The 19,882-nt window shown below is 37.6% G+C and overlaps 4 protein-coding genes across 6 annotated transcripts; 3 read left to right on the forward strand and 1 right to left on the reverse strand.

The window, feature by feature from the left end:
• Positions 1-2,972: 2,972 nt before the first annotated feature.
• Positions 2,973-6,184, forward strand: LOC131427753 (zinc finger protein 84-like). The gene is made up of 6 exons (XM_058591215.1): positions 2,973-3,119; positions 3,174-3,310; positions 3,366-4,984; positions 5,041-5,153; positions 5,227-5,735; positions 5,803-6,184. The coding sequence occupies exons 1-3, from the start codon at positions 3,009-3,011 to the stop codon at positions 4,288-4,290; spliced, it is 1,173 nt and encodes a 390-aa protein (XP_058447198.1). The 5' UTR covers positions 2,973-3,008; the 3' UTR covers positions 4,291-4,984; positions 5,041-5,153; positions 5,227-5,735; positions 5,803-6,184.
• Positions 6,185-7,324: 1,140 nt separating this feature from the next.
• LOC131427754 (SUMO-activating enzyme subunit 2) lies at positions 7,325-9,870 on the forward strand. Its single transcript, XM_058591216.1, has 4 exons — positions 7,325-7,675; positions 7,769-7,923; positions 7,995-8,282; positions 8,343-9,870. Exons 1-4 carry the CDS (start codon positions 7,532-7,534, stop codon positions 9,709-9,711), a joined length of 1,956 nt encoding a protein of 651 aa, XP_058447199.1. The 5' UTR covers positions 7,325-7,531; the 3' UTR covers positions 9,712-9,870.
• On the reverse strand, positions 9,744-11,309 carry LOC131427755 (histone H1B-like). 2 transcript variants are annotated; one of them, XM_058591218.1, is made up of 2 exons: positions 11,146-11,309; positions 9,744-11,084 (listed from the first exon to the last, which is right to left on the reverse strand). In XM_058591218.1, exon 2 carries the CDS (start codon positions 11,077-11,079, stop codon positions 10,084-10,086), a length of 996 nt encoding a protein of 331 aa, XP_058447201.1. In that variant the 5' UTR covers positions 11,080-11,084; positions 11,146-11,309; the 3' UTR covers positions 9,744-10,083. The 2 variants fall into 2 exon arrangements, with proteins under 2 accessions (XP_058447201.1, XP_058447202.1); XM_058591219.1 differs by having other exon boundaries at positions 11,173-11,299.
• A 4,979-nt stretch (positions 11,310-16,288) lies between these two features.
• Positions 16,289-18,804, forward strand: LOC131427756 (zinc finger protein 271-like). 2 transcript variants are annotated; one of them, XM_058591220.1, is made up of 4 exons: positions 16,289-16,463; positions 16,538-16,597; positions 16,658-17,978; positions 18,039-18,804. In XM_058591220.1, the coding sequence occupies exons 1-4, from the start codon at positions 16,335-16,337 to the stop codon at positions 18,749-18,751; spliced, it is 2,223 nt and encodes a 740-aa protein (XP_058447203.1). In that variant the 5' UTR covers positions 16,289-16,334; the 3' UTR covers positions 18,752-18,804. The 2 variants fall into 2 exon arrangements, with proteins under 2 accessions (XP_058447203.1, XP_058447204.1); XM_058591221.1 differs by having other exon boundaries at positions 16,538-16,628; positions 16,729-17,978; positions 18,039-18,803.
• The last annotated feature ends 1,078 nt before the right edge of the window (positions 18,805-19,882 follow it).

Here is a 19,882-nt window from a genome sequence, read left to right on the forward strand (position 1 = left end):
TTATGTTCAAAGAGCGTGTAGGCGCACTAACATATCAAGTATGCCCCATTTGTACTTTAGAAACTTAGCAAATAAACTTAGAAACTTAACAAATAAATATAAAGTCGTCATCACATTTGATTCATAAGTGTGTTGATATCGTAGGTTTGATGATTATATGTTTTCTCAATAATCTTAATATTCTCTGATAATTGTGGCAAAATTCAGTGTCAAACATATGTATGAAGTATTTTGAACAAAATGAGTGCATGCACTTTATAAAAATGTGTGGATATTCAGCAGCGTAATATTTTTACATTAAATGCACAAAATATATAACTAACGTAATAAAACTTATTTAACAAATTATTTTTTACTTCACATCTAACTGATGACATTTCAATGACAAACTCTCATGCATTCGTGGTTCACATGAGAACTAAGTGTGAAATCTATTGAATCCGAAGAATTTTCATCAGTTAATAGGTATAGTTTACATCTAGACAAATCTATTAATTTGTCAGTGTCTGGTAATTTGTAGGTGTAATGTATTTGGTTTAGGTTTCAAAACGATTTCATTTAAATAAAACAAAAAGTTATTTACACGTGGAATTTAAGCGATTAGTCGTATGCGGCGAAATTAGGTGTAAAACACTTTTGTACAGCACCGATCTTTATCAGTGATAACAAAATATACGGAAGGGCTAACATTTATTCATATGTGTTAGCCGAATATTTATGAGAAATTGAAGTGTTGTTATATATGATCGGTCTATCTGATTTTATTAATGTATATTTTGATGTCGTCACTTTGGTTATAATAATATCTTTTCTCTAAAGAGTTACATAAAATTTGGGTGAATTTACTGTATTTCAATGAATCTTGAATATGTTACCATTGTGCAAGTTTTTATCAGCGTGTATAGGGCATCTTCGTTCCGTAATAATTCAAATTATTTCCTAAAATCCGGCTGTCATCTCTATGATACACTCAGAAAAATATTATGGTAACAGTTACTATATAGAGGGCCAACCTGACCATGCGAGTATAGTGGTTTTCAGCCGACTATTAAATCAGATGATTTCAACAATGTTCATGTTTACTATAAATGGTATCGGCTCTAGAATAGTAATATTGAACAGTATATTGTATGAATAACTAATACGATTGAGATGGTTAGGCTAACCATGACCGAATCTTTATTTACATTGTAGTTTTCGCTATAACCAGAGCCATGGTATTTTTGACATTTCACTTCTAGTTATTTCGAAACTAAAGGCAGTGGTTGATTCAACAATGCTGAAGATCAGCAAAACATGAGCTAATGTTAAAAAGTTTTATGAATTTGAATTCTAGAACAAGAACAACAAAATAGTTTCATTGAATGCTTTTTATTTTTGCATCAAATCAAATGATGATGTGCCTGGTGAAATATTGATTATCAACGTAGACACGGAGCAGCATTGCTTGGTTGCAACTGTTGATCCCAGGCTCTGTTCGGTGAAGTTTTTCCTGAAGCAGGAATGGGCAGCATGGAAGAAATTAATAGCCAAGTCCAGATGCAAACCTCAATACCCACCTGCCATATATTGTTATTTTTTCCGTCGGATTCGAGCGATTTGAATCCGGGAATCGGATGATGTTCGTCGTTTTCATCAATCGCTTGATGTTGTTTCTACAGCGACCTATAACGAATAATAAAAATTATACAGAACGTCGATTTCACTAGAAAACAGCCGTTACCGGCAAAATTGTTGAAAAATTTAATTTCAACGACGGAAACTAGTAAGGCTACAAAATTTACTCACCTGCAAGACCTTCCAAATTGCACAATATACTTTTTTTTTCAAATCAATCACTGATGTGTTACGAAATTGTCTGCTGTATTGTAAATTTATGTGACAATAACAAAGTACACCCGTTTATTGACAATCGGTTAAAAAACACTATACGATAATGTGCTTACTACATAAATTCTGTTGATATGGAATACATGAATAGTGTTTTCAAACTTCATTTCTTTTAAACCATGTATCTATTTATGGTAACATTATTATACTGTGGACATATTTACATGGTAGCAATAACTATTTAGCTCCTCATATATATCAAGGCTTGAGAGCAATTTCACCTTACTAGAAATTGTGATTTTAACTATTTGTTCTTATATTTGAGATGACTACCATTGTCAGGATGACCATGCCAGAAAATTCATAAATACAAATAGTTTAGTCAAGTCGTAGTCTTTGTTGTCTAATAATTTATACAATACAGATGGTGAATAGTCATATATCATGATTGTTGCTACTATTTAAGCGTATAGTTGAAATGACAATGCAAAACAGGCTACGGTTACTATGGTATTTTGCTCAGTGTATGATGCCAAGTTTACAGATTAGCGGATCTCACACGATCATTAAAAGTGTCATTACTAAAATATAATATCATTTTATTGAACGTTTAAAGTGCAGTAATGACGAGATATCCAAGAAAATTTGAAATATCATTACTTAGTCATCGTTAAAAATGACAAAAATAATTCTCGTGTAAGGGCCGCAAGTAATCTGTGTTTCACAGATTTTTGGAAAGCTGCGCATGTTTTAAAAATTACACACACTAAAAAAAATGATTTCAAATGTCAAATGTAATATTTTACGGGACGAGAATGAATGTTATGTGAATCAAAATTTGTAAAAAACAATAGAATCATCCCCTTACGTGATGTTTTCACGTGTTTGGAAGTGGCGAAATCGTTTTTTTCTTTCCTCACAGAAATAGTTAATGAGACCTTTTTTATTGCTCACCAAAATGATTCCGTTTTGCACGGACTGAATTGAAGACAAACTTGGGACCTTTTCTAATGTTCATCAAGAATTTTCGAGCACAGATTTTCGTAAAAATGATCTGGCAACCCTGCTGTATGACATTAAGGATCAAAAATAAAATTTGTTTTTGTCGATATTGCAGTTTTCATTTGCTTTTAATAGATAATTCGAACAGGACGAGTTTAGAACTTTTCTCTAAAACAATGCAAATTTGTCGAATTTGCACTGAGGATATCAATTCCGAAGCATATGTCTCAATATTCGAAGGATATGATCCGATTCCCGACATGATAGAAGATTTGAGTGGGCTAAAGGTAAAGACATCTGAATCAATCTGTTTAAAATTACTTAGCATTTGTTGCTTGCAGGTAACGAAAAACGACGGATTACCGGATGTGCTATGTACAGAGTGCTATGGAGGTCTCGATTCTGCTTTACAACTCAAACAAAAATGTTTATTTTCCGACCAGAAGCTCAGGAATCTTATCAATTATGACAGTATTGAGTAAGTGGCTGCTACTCAAATTCAAATCATATTTTATAGTTGGATCATTTTTCAGAGTAACTGAAACCAAAGTTCACATTGCTCCGATAATCAGTTACAAGATTATTTACGAAGATGTGTCAGATTCGGTTCCCCCCGAAGTAGAAACTACAGATGATTTGGCTATGCCAAGCAAGGATTTAAATGAACAACTGGTAATGATTCCTAACACTTTAAACAACTTAGAAGAAGTCGATAATTTTGATGGTACGGTGCTCAAATGTTGCGGGTGTTCGTCTGCGTTCGAAAGCAAAGACCATTTGTTAGAACACTCCAAAGAAATGCACGAGCAGCAGCGCACAACAAACGAAGAACGACCTTTCGAATGTGAAATATGTTTCAAAAGATATATGTCGAAACGGGGGCTAAACTTGCACAAACGAAATCCTTATTTACTAAAACAGTATCAGTGTTCTGTATGTGGTAAGCGATTCAGTAATTTTATAGTGTTAGCAAATCACGAACGAAGCCACTCGAAGTTGAAACCTTTTTCGTGTAACGTCTGTTCCAAAAGCTTTGGTTCGCAATCGAATCTACTGGCACATCTTAAATTACATTCCGTTGTTCCTGAGCACACTAAACACGTGTGTAGTCTCTGTGGAAAAGGATTCAGCAGAAAGAGCTATCTAAAATATCACTATTCATTACTCCACAGCGAAAAAACGCCCTTTTCTTGTACGCTTTGTTCAAGTAAATTTAAAGCTAAAGCAAATTTACGACTGCATCTACGAACCCACACACAAGAAAGGCCGTATTCATGCGAGCTTTGCGATAGGACATTTATGTATCCTACCGATCGGAAGAGACACATGATACAACACACCGGAGAAAAACCTTTCAAATGCACAGACTGTGATAAAGGGTTCACTAGGAAGGGATTGCTGAAGAGGCATCGTGCCTGTCATGAGGACAATATAACTCAGACGGACGACTCTATCTAAGGCACTATCAAGTGCCGTGTGAATAAATATTTTAAGTGTGAATAAATATTTTGATATACAATGTTTGAATCCTAAAATAAAACAAAATCTGTTTTAATCCACCCTGTGCATGGGCGCTGGTCTTACAAATTAGTTGTATGTTCGAGCCCCGACCTGGAAGGGTTCGTAGTGTCAGTACACTGAAAATAATCCTCACGTTCAATCCAAGTGCGTGCTGCATTTGAACGTTCAAACGCGTATAGCACTTCATATTCAAGTGTTTTTCTCATAACTAATATGAACTCAATACATTCAATTCAACAGTTTTGGCATGTACACAGCATTCAATACATGGGATCTTGAGTGTCGTATGCAACAATCACCACTTCTAAATGCTCTGATAGTTAGAAATAAATTAAAATTGATAACATTAGAATCTATATGTTGCACACATTTTCCTCAAATAGACCGCACGTTCCAATCAAATGCACACGTGTATTCAATTTTAAATACACTTGACACTTGGAGTTTGAATACTTTTGTTTTTAAATTCATGTGCCATGCACTTTGTTTTTATGGATCATGGTGCTATAATTCAAAAAGCACCCTGTGATTAATGGAATCAAAATGGCTGAAAACAAAGCACCACAGTCTCTTGCATTTGAAAAGTTTGAATCATACGGTTTTCCGGAATATATTTGCAGAATTCTTTTGGGTAAGCTTATACCTTTTGAAATTTTTCTAATCTCACAACTCTATCAATCTTTCTAGATCGAAACATTATCCCAGATGATGGAACGTAGATTCGCCACATTTTAGCCAATTCGCAGTTAGCGCAATTGATATCAAACGAGACAGAAAATTCAACCACGATTATACTCGAGGTGAGTAAAAGATACTAATAATAATAATAATAATAATCCGTATGTTATATTACAAATGTGTCGTTACTGATAGAAAGACAAATTTCCGTCGTTCGAAGCACCGGAACCTGGTTCGTCACCTGCGAAAGCAACATAATCAGCTGCTCGATCATCAAAAACCGTTCCCATAGATTTTGAACTTGAGAGTACAGAAGATTTTGTTTTGGATGATGTACCAACTACTTCCGGATTGTCTTCGCATTCGTTTCCCGAAGTATGTATCTTAACTGCAATGAAGATTATTATTCGTACATTGTACGAATTCAAATATCATGTTTGTTTTGCGACCGCTCAAAAAGTCGTTATTGTTATATATTTTGTGTTTACCAAAAAGAGACGGACTGTGGCAAAAACAACTTGTAGAACTGATACCTACGATTTCAGTACATGCATTAAGAAGAAGTATTTTGGGACAAGTATTATTAAAACTTGGAAAGCAAGGTGCACCCTTATCCGAAGCTCGTAAATTAGAACTTGCTGGAATTGTTGCTGAATGACACCTAGTCAATCGCTCGAAAACAACCGAGAATGATCTTCAGTCTGGTATTACTCCAACACTAAAAGATAACTGTATCAATTTCTATATTTAATTAGTTTAACTTTTTTACAGAATTCTTATTATTTTCCCAGAGGAGGAGAGAAGAGAAACCCTGGTGGGAAAATCTATAAAATCTATAAAAAAAAGTGGTCCATTAAGTAAAATGATGTGTTTTCGTTTCGAAGCAAAACACAAACAGATCAAACAATACGCCCACATGACTTCATCTCGAAAAAATATTTGTTACACAATAGCAGTTAAAGCCTCGATACAGTTTAGTTTCGATCTATGTGATAATATTTTTTTCAAAAATACTGTCACTAATAATTTTACAGCAATTGACTTGAAAGCAATTTACTATTATCAGAAATTGACGGTCCACCTGTAACAGTACATTATTGAAAGGATACATTATATTTTAAAAAGAGATGATTTTATGTTTCAAGAAAATGATTTGTGAATAAGCAATACATCTTTATCGAGGTTAGCTATAAGCATTATTCGCATTAGGAACATATTGTATTTTTCACATATGTAAAACAATAAAAAGACTTTTAAAATACTGCATATCATTATATTATTAAGTAAATTAAACAGTACCACCTGAAAAACTTTACATAAGGTTTTATGTGATCAACATGTTGCAGTCTAGTATTATTCAGTTGAAGCCAGTTTATTATGATGTTGAAACTCAAGTGTTTCGCCTATGAATGCCATGTAAGATATCATTTCACATATTTCGAAATGCGCTTTACTTGACAGATATGTGTAAATTACTTCAATTTAACATCTACGATGTTGTTCGAAATTAAACAGAAAATTTCCCAAAATAAATAAACACAACATTGATTTAATTAAGGAATGTTATTGTTTGCGGAGAGAAGGGTTCATTGATTTCTATGTGTAAAACACGATCAATGAACGTGCTTTGCTGTTGAATTAGTTGTGCCCCACGCTGGTAGATTTTCAGGTGTTTCGAATATGCATTTCAACTGGGTAATTTTATAGCACAAATTCAAGTGTAAAACCATCGAAAGCAACGTGCAGATTATTTTCAGTGTATGTACTCTGTATCAAATCTGTATGCGCATGAGAAATTTTGTATATTACAGATTAATCTGTATAAATGGCATCTCTGATTGTGTAGTCTAGGGATGTCAAGTTTGCAGATTTGTCTGTAAATCTGCAGGATATTTTTTCTTCAAATAAGCTGCAGGCATGGTTTTGTTGCAGACTTTTGAAAAACATACTTTTCGCAAATGCCGCGATCTTTGTCTTTGTTCGCTTAACCGATTCTGTACAACAATCTTTATAGAAAATTTTGAAGTCCGCTGACATTTTTTTTCGAGTTTACAGACATGTTCAACCTAGAGTGACTATAATCAGAGTGGCGTCAGCTGTTCGTTTGGAATGACAGCTCCCAGTTCCAAACGAGCAAACGACCTGTCAATTCAATGTAAAGCTAATGGAATGTTTTGATTTGTTGCCAAAATTACGGATGAGATGTCGTCACTCTGGTTATAGGCACTCTAGTTCAACCCTGCCTGTCAATATCTGAAACTCTCACCTGGCATCTCTGGTGTAGTCGGAGTCGCGTTTGTTGAGTGAGTAGTAGAGCGTTGCTGTCGATTGTTTGGTTTGCTTCAGAAGTTTGCAATTTCGATTGTAGATTTGTTTCTTTTAAGCGAAAGCAAATACAGAAATTAAGTGCGTGGTACGGCGATTGTATCGCAAGTGGATTAGTTTTCGAGCAATAAAGAAGTTGTCTATCCCGTGAAAGTGGACAGCACGAAACACGAATATGGCGGCTCAACTAGCGGGTGTATTCGAACCGGATTTACAGGAGAAAATAGCAAATTCCAAAATTTTGGTTGTCGGTGCCGGTGGAATCGGTTGCGAGATTTTGAAAAATCTTGTTCTGTCCGGGTTTCAGGATATTGAAATTGTAAGCATTTTTTGCGTTATTATTCATCATAGTCATAACCTAAAAAACCGGCAGAGTTGCCAAGTTGAACAATTTGATTGTTTTGAATTTTAGATTGACCTGGACACGATCGACGTTAGTAATCTGAATCGTCAGTTCCTGTTTCATAAGGAGCATGTCGGAAAATCTAAAGCGAATGTGGCCCGTGAAAGTGCTCTCAGTTTTAATCCTAACGTAAAAATTAAGGCTTATCATGACAGTATTACCACGTATGGATGGATTGTATGATTTGTTTTCAAAACTGAATGCTAAGCGTGTTCTTTTGTTTGTTCATTTGCAGAACCAATTACGGTGTAAGTTTTTTCCAGCAGTTTCAGCTTGTCTTGAATGCGCTGGATAATCGTGCCGCTCGAAATCACGTCAATCGGCTATGTTTGACTGCTGACGTACCACTGATTGAATCTGGCACCGCAGGTTACAATGGACAGGTGGAACTAATTAAGCGTGGTTTGACGCAGTGCTACGAATGTACTCCTAAAGCGGCACAGAAATCATTTCCCGGTTGTACGATCCGAAATACTCCTTCGGAACCGATTCATTGTATTGTTTGGGCTAAACATTTGTTCAAGTATGTTCCGATTCTGATCGTTGTCAGCAGTATTTAATAGGGCGTTTGTTTTCATTTCAGTCAACTTTTCGGTGAAAGTAACGAAGACGAAGATGTTTCCCCGGATACGGCTGACCCAGAAGCCGGTGCTGAAGCTGCCGATACTGCGCTAGCTACTGAAGCCAACGACAAAGGAAATGTTGACCGCGTAAATACCAGAACCTGGGCTCAGCAGTGCGAATACGCTCCGGAGAAAATTTTCAACAAGCTGTTCTACGATGACATCAATTACTTGTTGACTATGTCGAATCTTTGGAAAAGTCGCATCCCTCCGAACCCGGCCAAGTGGGATGCGTTGGAAGAGGACGGGGAAGTTGCTCCAACGGATACGGTTTTGCGTGATCAAAAGGTTTTGAGCTTGGTCGAATCTGCGAAGGTTTTTGGAGAAAGTATTACGGCTTTGAAGGAAGACTTCGCAAAGCTGGCCGAAGGTGACCATTTGGTTTGGGACAAGGACGATAAGAACGCAATGGATTTCGTGGCTTCATGTGCAAACATTCGTGCACAAATTTTCAATATTCCCCGAAAGAGTCGTTTTGAGATTAAATCCATGGCAGGCAACATCATTCCAGCGATAGCCACTACAAACGCAATTACGGCCGGTGTCGTGGTCATGCACGCTTTCCGCGTGCTGAAGGGAGAGCTAGAAAAATGCAAATCGGTGTACATGCGGCTTAGACCGAATGGCCGCAATCAACTGTTTGTTCCGGATCGGGATTTGAATCCGCCAAATCCAAAATGCTACGTTTGTGCTGCTAAGCCGGAAGTCGTTCTCAAGGTGGACACTAAAAACGTGACTGTGAAGGAGTTGCGGGATGACATTCTGATCAAGGCTCTCAACATGATCGATCCAGATGTGATTATCGATGGCAAAGGAACGATCGTAATTTCTTCCGAGGAAGGTGAAACTGACTGCAACAACGACAAAAAGTTGGATCAGTTACAAATCGTCGACGGTTGTATTCTGAAGGTAGATGATTTCGTTCAGAATTACGAATTAACGGTCACCATTGTTCACAAAGACCCAGCACGGGATGAGGCCAACTTTGAAATCGTGGCTGATCCTGATACTCTCAAACCGAAAGAGGACGAAGCGTCCAATGGGGACGATGCCCAGCCGTCAACCTCTGGTCAGAATGGTAATTCGAAACCTTCAAGCTCCACGACAGTAGCAAATGGTGCCGGTGCTGATGACGATGATGATATGTGTATTATTGAGGAGGACACTGATAAAGCTGGTGCTCCCGCAGAGACCGACAATGGAGCAGGGCCTAGCGGCACTGCTGTTGTGCCGGAAAAACGTAAACACGATGATACGGATGCGCCGGTCAGCAAAAAACCACGCGTCTCCAACGACGAGGATGATGACGATCTAATCGTTATCAACTAGAGCAGCTGCTGTTCGATAAAACTAAAATACGATTTAAAAAAAAGATCATTTTTATTGACCTACATGCGCGTAAAATAAACTGAATACATTGTCCTAAACATAACGAATGTGGTAAACAATCTAATAAATGATTCTCCTATTATTTTCTCACGGTCAAAATGAAATCATACAAATTATTTTCAAACGCTCTTCGGTCCTTTCTGCTCAGTAATATCCTATCGCCAAACATAAATTCAAAAACACATTCCAGTGTACTCGTGGAGTTTATATGTATACTAGTAACATTCAACTAACAACAAATTAATTCGTCATATAAATATTTTGGATAACGTAGTCTAGTCCACTCAAAAACCGTAATCAATTCTTGGTCGCCTATTTTTTAACAACCGTAATCTGCTTTTTCGGCTTGGATACCTTCGACTTGGATGACTTCGGCTTCGAAGAAGCTTTCGACTTAGCTTCGTTCACTTTCGATGCCGCAATCCTTGCTTTCGGGGGGGCAACCTTTGGATTGATCGAAAGACGAACACTACCCGTCGTTTTGGAAACTTTAGCTTTCGTGTTCGGCCCAGGTTTATGCTTCTTAGGAACTGCTTTGCTTGTGGCATTATTGTTGCTATCTTTCGACGACTTTCCGCTTTTGGCTTTAGGCTTGGGCTTAGCCTTACTGGTGGGCACCTTTTTCGTTGCAGTGGGCGGCTGTTTTTTGGTTTTGGCACTGGTTGTTTTTGGCTTAGGTTCAGCAGAAGTTTTCGACTGTTTGGGTGGTTTCAGTGCTTTCTTTTTTTCTTTGTTCCATTTCTGCCGGTACTTGGAGGAAAAAGTTATCGATCCACTGAAGCCCACCCCCGAGGTTTTGACGTAGGTTTCGTCTTTAATTCCTTTCTCGATGGCTTTCTTGCAAAACAATCTGGCTCTGTTGTCTTCCAGATCGTACTTTGTTGTAACGAACTTTAAAATTTTACTGATCGATGTTCCGGATCGTTTATTTTCGTCGAGGTCCTTCACTGCTTCGAACACCATTTTATCGTATGTAGGATGCTGGGTTGTAGCAGCAGCAGTTAGTTTCGGAGCATTTGCTCTTGGTGGACCATGGATAGGCTTTACAATTTTAGTTGCTACTTTTACTTGATTCTCAGTTCCATTTTGTTCCTCTTTTTCTTCCTCGTATTGATCGTCATCCTCCTCCTCCTCCTCTTCCTGCTGATCTTCACCATCAGACTGGGCATCACCATTGTCGTTCCTTCCCTGGTCGTCATCTTCAGAGTCGTATTCGTCACTGGATTGCTGCTGTTTGAGCATCGGTCGAGTTTTAATAAACGGGGATTCTGTCGTAGACGTATCTTCTTCATATTCGGAAGCACTCATGATGCCTGTGAAAAAAAAAATTGAATATTACCGTTAGGAATCGCAAACTATATTTTCCGCAAGTACCAGACAGTATAAGCTGTTTCTTGTTACTTATTTATCAGCAATATTGAAAGCGTGGATCTGATTCAGCGGGTTATCGGATTCTACTTTTTTATTCTTTACAATGGCGTCCTTGAAAGGTAAATCTTCAGTAACACACATAACGTCTATTTGCATACCATTGGTTACCAAGGAAACAAAGCATTTGAAATTCTACACATAGAGGCATTCTAGGGCTACCAACTTGGGTATATCTCTCGTCCGGCAGCAATAAAGGAAGAACAGATCCTAAACTTTGGGATAGGATAGAAATAGTTTTGGAAGATATTGATTTAACTTTCCGTTGTAATACCTGATGCTGGGGACGTAACACCCCTTATGTTTGGAGTGTATGCAACTAACTATGGATCTAATTACCAGAACTTCAACGATGCGTGGGAGATGTGCATTGTTTTATCTGAGTGAGTTGATCCTTTGTGTGTCCAGAACACTCCATATAATAAATATGGATAAATAAATAAATAAATAAATAAATAATTATAAGAAGAAAAGAATAGTGAAAAGGTAAACAAAATATGTTGCCTTATTTCGATAGAATAATTCGAAAGAAATAACCCTTTTTGCCTTTCTCATATAGAAAGGCTATACAATCACTGTAAAAACCGACTTTTGAACCGTCATATACCATTTGACTCAGCTTGACGAACTGAGTATGTGTATGTATGTATGTATGAATGTATGTATGTATGTATGTATGTATGTATGTATGTATGTATGTATGTGTGTATGTGACAAATAATGTCACTCGATTTTCTCAGAAATGGCTGAACCGGTTTTCACAAACTCAGATTCAAATGAAGGCCTCACGGACCCATAGATCGCTATTGAATTTTACCCTGATCCGACTTCCGGTACCGGGACTACAGGGTGATATGCACCAAAAAAATGGTCAATCACTTTTTTTCAGAGATGGCGTGACCGATTTTCACAAACCTAGATTCAACCGAAGTCCGAAAGGTCTTATTGTCTCACAGATCGGTTCCGGAATTAGAAGGAAATATGCGCAAATTTATGAGTAAATGCGCACTCAATTTTCTCGGAAATTTCTTAACCAATTTTTACAAACTAAGAAGGAAATAAAAGGTCTTGAAATTCATTAAAAAGTCCTCATAAAGTTGATCCAGATTCTATTTCCGGTTCCGGTATTACAGTGTGGTTAGTGAAAATTTTCGATTTCATGAGTATTTTTTCACAAGCGATGGCGAAACGAGGTGCACATTTTTATAAAACTTGCTGCTAAATTCATCTAGTAGGCAGATCTTGATAGTTAGTGAATATATAATACTACTTTGGGACTACTAGTCCCCGGTTTCAGCTTCCACGGAACTCACTTCGATTTCTCAGCAACGGTTGAACCGATTTGCACGAATCATGATTCAAATTAAAGCTCTCATTGTCTTAAAATATACTGTGCAATTTCAACTAGAACCTATTTCCGGTTTCGAAATTATAGGGCGATGAGTGTCAAAACATTTATATCGTCAATCAAAATGACGATGCAAAACTGGTACGCGTCGATACGCGCGGCTTTGATACGTTCGCAGCGTGTTTTGTTCACATTCATTTAGCGTGCCGGGTTGCCACATTTAAATCTATATTTTTCAGGTGAAATATATATATATTTGTAAATCTTTGTTTCAATTTGTACCTACTTGTTAGTTTTATTACAAAATCATGATAACGATGCTTTTCTATAAAAGTACACTTATTGCCTATCTCATATAGAAAATTTTTGCAATCACTTGAAAAATTGACTCGTGAAAATTGGCCCGGAGGGCTAAGTGTTCTATATCATTCGACACAGTTCATCGAGCTGAGCAATGTCTGTGTGTGTATGTATGTGTGTGAGTATATGTCAAATAATGTCACTCATAAAACAAAAAATCTCATAATCCCATTGCTATTGAATTTCACCATGCTTTCATACCCAAGTCCTATAAGAGTCTAATAATCGCCCTTTTCAGCTTTATAATAGCATTGAAAAAACATGTGTTTCATTTAATCAAATTTTACGCGAATTTTTAAAGCTGAATTAATGTAAAGTTATTATGCGTCGTGGTTACTTGGGTAGGGTTAAGTGTGTTTAAAATTGCATACCGTCATTTATAGCGACAATGCGAAAAAGGGTAAAATGTTGGGATTTGGCTCAAAACTGATTCAATTTGTAGACTATATTAGTTACTAAACGAACCGACTTCGGCTATACTGGTTTCAAGTTGCCGGTTCCAGAAGTACTGGAAATAGTGGTCAAAAACTCTAAAACGAGACTCACTTAATTTTCTCAGAGATGATTTAATCGATCTTCACAAACTTAGGCTCAAATAAATATTCCTATATTCTCAAAGGTTGCTGTTTAATGTGGCTCAATCATTTAGTGCGACGATGCAAAATAAAGAAAAATTCTTATCAACTTGACATAACTGTTTACAAATTTAAAAGGTTATGTTAGTTCATACCCAAAAAAGTTTCTATTTTATTCCAGATCGAAAAAAAATTCTTGACAGAATCTTCTAATGATAGTTTTGGAAATATAAATAATATAAGATAGGCATCATTAAACACTAGGTGGATTAAAAAAGATGTTTTTCAATATGTCTTTGAAAATGTCGTGATCAAAATTAAATTTTGTATAAACCAAAGAGCTTTGTGAAAATTGTTTTTTTCATATACACTTCGAATCAGAACATTTTCATGTAGAATTCGAATCGAGAACGTAAAATGTCGGTGTGTATGCAACATTTTGTTCACTCTCCTTTCTCGGAGATGGCTGAACCGATTTTCCCATACCTAGAAAACCAAATTGAAAGTCTTTTGGCTCTATACAAAATTCCTGAATGATATGTGAATATGACTTCCGGTTCCAAAATAACTGGGAGATATGTGCAAAGAACAATGGAAATATGTGTACTAACTTTTCTTAAACATGACTGAATCGTTTTTCACAAACAGATTTAAATGAATGGCCTTGCAAACCCATGGTATAATCAAACTGTAAATGTTTGAAGTAGTTACTGGGCATCAATTGACGTGGAGATTTTTGCGGAAAATGTTGAAAACAAGAAACAAACTTAATCACGAAGCATAAACCCAGTAACTTTGCTGGTGTTGGGTGCGAACCGCAGTCAAATTTGTTGAGGGTTTTTTTTCGAATCCCATAGATTCCTCGACTCACAGATTATGGCAAATAGTGAAACATCCGAGAAAAGTTGCAGCAAAGTTTCATGATTGATTGTGTAAGAAACACATTCTAACATTTTTTTTATTTGCTGGTGTGTCAACTTGACAGGGCTGGGACCTATAGCAATGTTGCTCGAATATCAAAAATACAACGAATGTCAATGATCATCGCTCGCTTTCCTTCGCCTTTGTTCGATAATCGTTCACCGTATTCGGACTTGTCCGTATATTCGGGCGCGAACGAAGCCGACGCTGCTTCGTTACTTGCACGAATATCTATTCCTTGCAGTTGTTATTCGCATTGGACATACCCCCGAATGACTTAACGCGAGTATCGAACGAATATTCATACAGCGATCATCGCCAAACCGCGATGATCGTTCGTGCTGTCTTTGAAACATGCAAATTAAGATGTTTCCCCGCGCACTATTACCATAGTCTTATGTGTATGTGATGAACCATATTCCAGCATTCTCCCATTGCTGCTACCCAACGAGATATGATGAATTTATTAGATGATGAATGCTTCGCGAAGAATGGAAACCAACGATCTTCGCCGTGACGCTATTCGATCCAACTCGAAGAATAAAATAAATGAACGAATGACAAACGAATGAATAAAACGAACATGCACGATGTATACCAGCAGCGAAGAATGTATTAGTATATTCGGGTTCTTTACGATTATTGCTTATTCCTTTTGCACCCTTCTCTCTTTCGAGCAGTGAATAGTTCAACGTTGTTCGAGACTGGCATATTCGAAGGCAGTATAATCACAGCGAGGATGCGTGAATGAATTAGTTACACGAAGAATATTTGCAACATTGACCTATAGAGATCTATCTCGCCCGTTATGGTTATATGTCGTCGGTTATATGTTCAATTATGTTATTGCGATTATTTTCGACTGTGAAGGTTTACAGTGACTCCCGATGATAGTTTCGCGGCGTCGCAACACTGATTCACTCTAGGACGAGAAAAGTCTTTCTTGCTCGAACAAGAAATCACGCGTTTTTTTTAAAACGGCCAATAAGCCACCTGTCAACTTCCACTTCGAAAGAAATTGCAAGCGAGCTATGAAAGATATAGTATAAAATTTAACACCAGGTGAAAGAGAAAACTTTTCTCTGCCGTTTACTATTATGACTTACTCTCAGCGAGTGCCGAGTCATTCGAAATTACTCTTCAAAGTGAATGTTGATGGATGGCTTATTGGTCGTTCTAAAAAAAAGCGTGAAATACACAAGTTTTCGTTGCACTAGTGTGAACCCGCATGCACACACGTTGAGAGCCTCACCGGAAGTGTAACATTTTCTCGCCAAAAATTTCCTCATCAGCTGATTACTTCAACATCTTCGCACTTGGATTGGACCATTAACTATCGCACTTACACATAGAAATATCTCACTACCTGGCCATTTACTATGTGGTATCCGTGTAAGTTGTAAGGCTCCTATTCACGTTCAGTTTTATGGTCAGTTTTCCGTCAATCTGAGTTTAAACGGAATCGAATCCATTCAAATTTTAGACGAAGTTCATTACGATTCCAAGTTGCACTTGATACGAAATCCAATCCAATGTTTGCAATACTGTTGGCAGCCAAATTGACCAGAATCGCGTGGGAAAAAATGCTTTCTTCTTTTTCTTTTAGTTGATATTTTTGTTTCCTTTCGGGAAACTGATTTCGGATCGAAAAATTGATTCAATTTTAGACCTGATGCTTTATCTATTTATTAGTTTGAATCTGACAAATACTTTACAAATATTTGTCAGATTCAAACTAACAATAAGATGGGGACAGCAAAAACAGTTAGTGGAAATGCGCAATAATCGAACCGATGCAGCTCACTGGGAATCGATAGGCTGATTTTTTTGCAAATTGAAACCGATGACAACACTGTAAAGGGCTGACCTCGTCCGCGATCCCATCGAAATGTCAAAATATTATTCTAACTTTCGGAAATGAAATTTTTTGAATGTTTCGTATTTATTTCTACAGAACTAGTTCAATAATGGAAAATCTTGAAAATGTCTGTCGAATTTGTTTAACCGGTGGCACGACAGGAGTTGATTGTTTGATGATAAACATCTTTCTGCAGCAGGATGTAAGATATGGGAAAGAATAATCAGTATTGCACAGTGAATGTAAATTTCATGTATTAATTTGCTTGTTTCATAGGAGGCACCAGATCCGGAATTTTCGATTGTTTCGGCCGTACAAGTAATTTGTGGCTTGGATGTACGATAGAACAATTATCTAACGGGAAATTGTATGTATAATCGATACAATATTTTTCAGATTTCGGAAACTGACAACTATCCTAAACAAATTTGCTTAATCTGTTATTCGCGACTTGTGGATGCATGCAGTTTGCGTAATCAGTCCCAGAAATCTATAGAAATGCTCTCCGCTATAAAGACCAAAGCGACTGTCTTAGAAGTATCCAGCACTGAGGTAGACGATGAAAGCATGTATGATGTTGAGTATTTGGAAGACGAACAGGACACTTTTGTTCCAGAGTTTGTTGATTTTAAACTCGAGTGCGATGATGGGGCGGAGATTACAATCGAACAGTCTGTTGTGGATGACAGGCCGTATGAACCTGAATATCATTGCTGCGGATGTCTCGAATCATATAGCACTGAAATTGGACTAAGGAAACATTCGTTCCGAGTGCATCGACCTAAGCTAGTAACATCATCGATTGAGAAAAATCAATGTAACGTATGTTTTAAGTCATTTCGTAGTATTCAAAAGCTAAAGGCACACCGAATTGGTAAAAACAATGTACAGCCAATGAAAACGTGCGACTTTTGTGGATGTAGTTTCTGCTCTTCCACCGGACTTTCCAAGCATCACAATTTATTCCACGCTGACAAACTGCTGAAGTGTTGTAGATGTTCTTTTAGTACGTCAAACAGGAACGAGTTTTCCCAACATGTAGAATGTCACGAAACGAAACCAGATCTGGGCATAAAATCCGGACTTTTTGCATGTGTTGTTTGCAGCGCACGATTTGAAACGCTGTCTGAGAGAAGAACACACCGGCGCTACCCATACCGAAAACGTCGAATAAAAGAGCAAGCAGATGAAGTTACGGTTACGGTATTGCGTTGTTGTGGATGTCCAAAGGTATTTAATTCCATCAAAGAGCTACGGAACCACCAAAACGAAATGCACTTTCAAGAAAGGGTTAAATCTTTTGATGATGAATTGACGATCGAGTGCGGTGGATGTTATAAGCTGTTTAAAAACACCACTACGCTAAATAAACACATTCGTCGAGCGGCGGACAAAAAATTGTACGCTTGCAGTAAGTGCACTGTCTCTCGTCGCTCGTTGAAAGAATTGATTGAACATGAAGCTACTCACAAAGGTGGAGGGGCGTTTATCTGTTGCGGTTGTCGTAAAGGTTTCGAGACGCAGGTTGATTTGGAAAAACATTCGCTGGAAGTGCATTCTAAAAGACCTAAAATTTATTACAACGATGAGTCCGATACCATCAGGCCATTCGAGTGTAAGGTTTGCTATCGAAGATACAAATCCGCCAGGGATCTCCGTGGGCATCAACGGTTCGTGTACTACGATAGGATTCACATATGTGACGTATGTGGCAAGGGTAAGAACATTTTTGTGTAAATCATCGAATTGAATCATTAATTGGAAAGTTTTCTGATAGGTTTTCCTCAGGAAAACAGCCTTACAGTGCACATGGCCAGACATAAATCAGAAGCCGAATTTCCCTGCCCTATTTGTGGTAAGAAGTACAAACACAAAAATATTGTGCGCAATTGTGTGGCGCGCCACGAACGCCCCAAGGTGCATAAGTGTAAAATTTGTGACGTAGTTTTCCCGGCCGCTTCGAATCTATATTCTCATATGATTTCTCACTCTGAAGATCGACGCTACAAATGTGACATCTGTGAACAGATGTTCAAAAGAAGCTTTCATCTTCGGAAGCATAAAATAACTCATACTAGTGAAAAAAATTATCCATGTGGACATTGTTCGGCTCGGTTCTGTTCTACAACGGAGTTGTATAAACATGAAATTCGTCACACCGGGCTTTATCCTTACGAGTGCAGCATTTGCAATAAAAAACTAACAACGCGCCAGGTATTCATCAAACACTACGAAAGTCACATTGATGAAAAGGACAAGGTGTTCAAGTGTGAGATTTGCCCAAAACGATTCAGCCAAGAACACTTTTTGGCCAATCACATGAAATACAGCCATCGAATTGAACCGCAGGACAAGCATTGGAATGATAAATTCAATCGTCAGGGACCAACTAGAATGAAGGGTGGTCTGCGAACCGCCGGTGTTAGACTGGCCAATGTTACTGGGGTCAGCAAGCAAAAGGAAGAAATTGAAGAGAACTCTTCAGAATGAAGCACATGTTTTGAAAAGTGAAAAAAATACAAAATTTGTACAACAAATAGCAGAAAATTTTCATAAGTTGAGAAACAGCCCAATATTCTTGATTCTGAAAAGGAACTATATCTCTATTCCTGTTGAATACACATCTAAGAATCAAGTTCGAAATTGACCGGAATTTCAATTCAATTGCGTTTGTAGCTACCTAGAGTCAAAAGGTTTGACAGCATCTGAGGGGGAAACAAGATTTGGTTGGTTCGGCATCAACCAAAAACGACAAGAATTTTTCCAAATCTGGATTTAAACATGCAACATCTACGTTATGAAATCAGTATTTACTGGCTCTGACATACTTGGACATAGGATTCGGGTGAGGACCATCAATTTTATCCACTCGGATACCAAAAGTTGTAAAGGGTGATTTTTTAAGAGCTTGAGAACTTTTTTAAACAATAAAACGCATAAAATTTGCAAAATCTCATCGGTTCTTTATTTTAAACGTTAGATTGGTACATGACATTTACTTTTTGAAGATAATTTCATTTAAATGTTGACCGCGGCTGCGTCTTAGGTGGTCCATTCGGAAAATCCGCTTTTTTATCGACAAATTTTGTTCAGCGATGAGGCTCATTTCTGGTTGAATGGCTACGTAAATAAGCAAAATTGCCGCATTTGGAGTGAAGAGCAACCAGAAGCCGTTCAAGAACTGCCCATGCATCCCGAAAAATGCACTGTTTGGTGTGGTTTGTACGCTGGTGGAATCATTGGACCGTATTTTTTCAAAGATGCTGTTGGACGCAACGTTACAGTGAATGGCGATCGCTATCGTTCGATGCTAACAAACTTTTTGTTGCCAAAAATGGAAGAACTGAACTTGGTTGACATGTGGTTTCAACAAGATGGCGCTACATGCCACACAGCTCGCGATTCTATGGCCATTTTGAGGGAAAACTTCGGAGAACAATTCATCTCAAGAAATGGACCGGTAAGTTGGCCACCAAGATCATGCGATTTGACGCCTTTAGACTATTTTTTGTGGGGCTACGTCAAGTCTAAAGTCTACAGAAATAAGCCAGTAACTATTCCAGCTTTGGAAGACAACATTTCCGAAGAAATTCGGGCTATTCCGGCCGAAATGCTCGAAAA

Source organism: Malaya genurostris, chromosome 2 (assembly GCF_030247185.1).
Source record: "Malaya genurostris strain Urasoe2022 chromosome 2, Malgen_1.1, whole genome shotgun sequence".
NCBI lineage: Eukaryota > Metazoa > Arthropoda > Insecta > Diptera > Culicidae > Malaya > Malaya genurostris.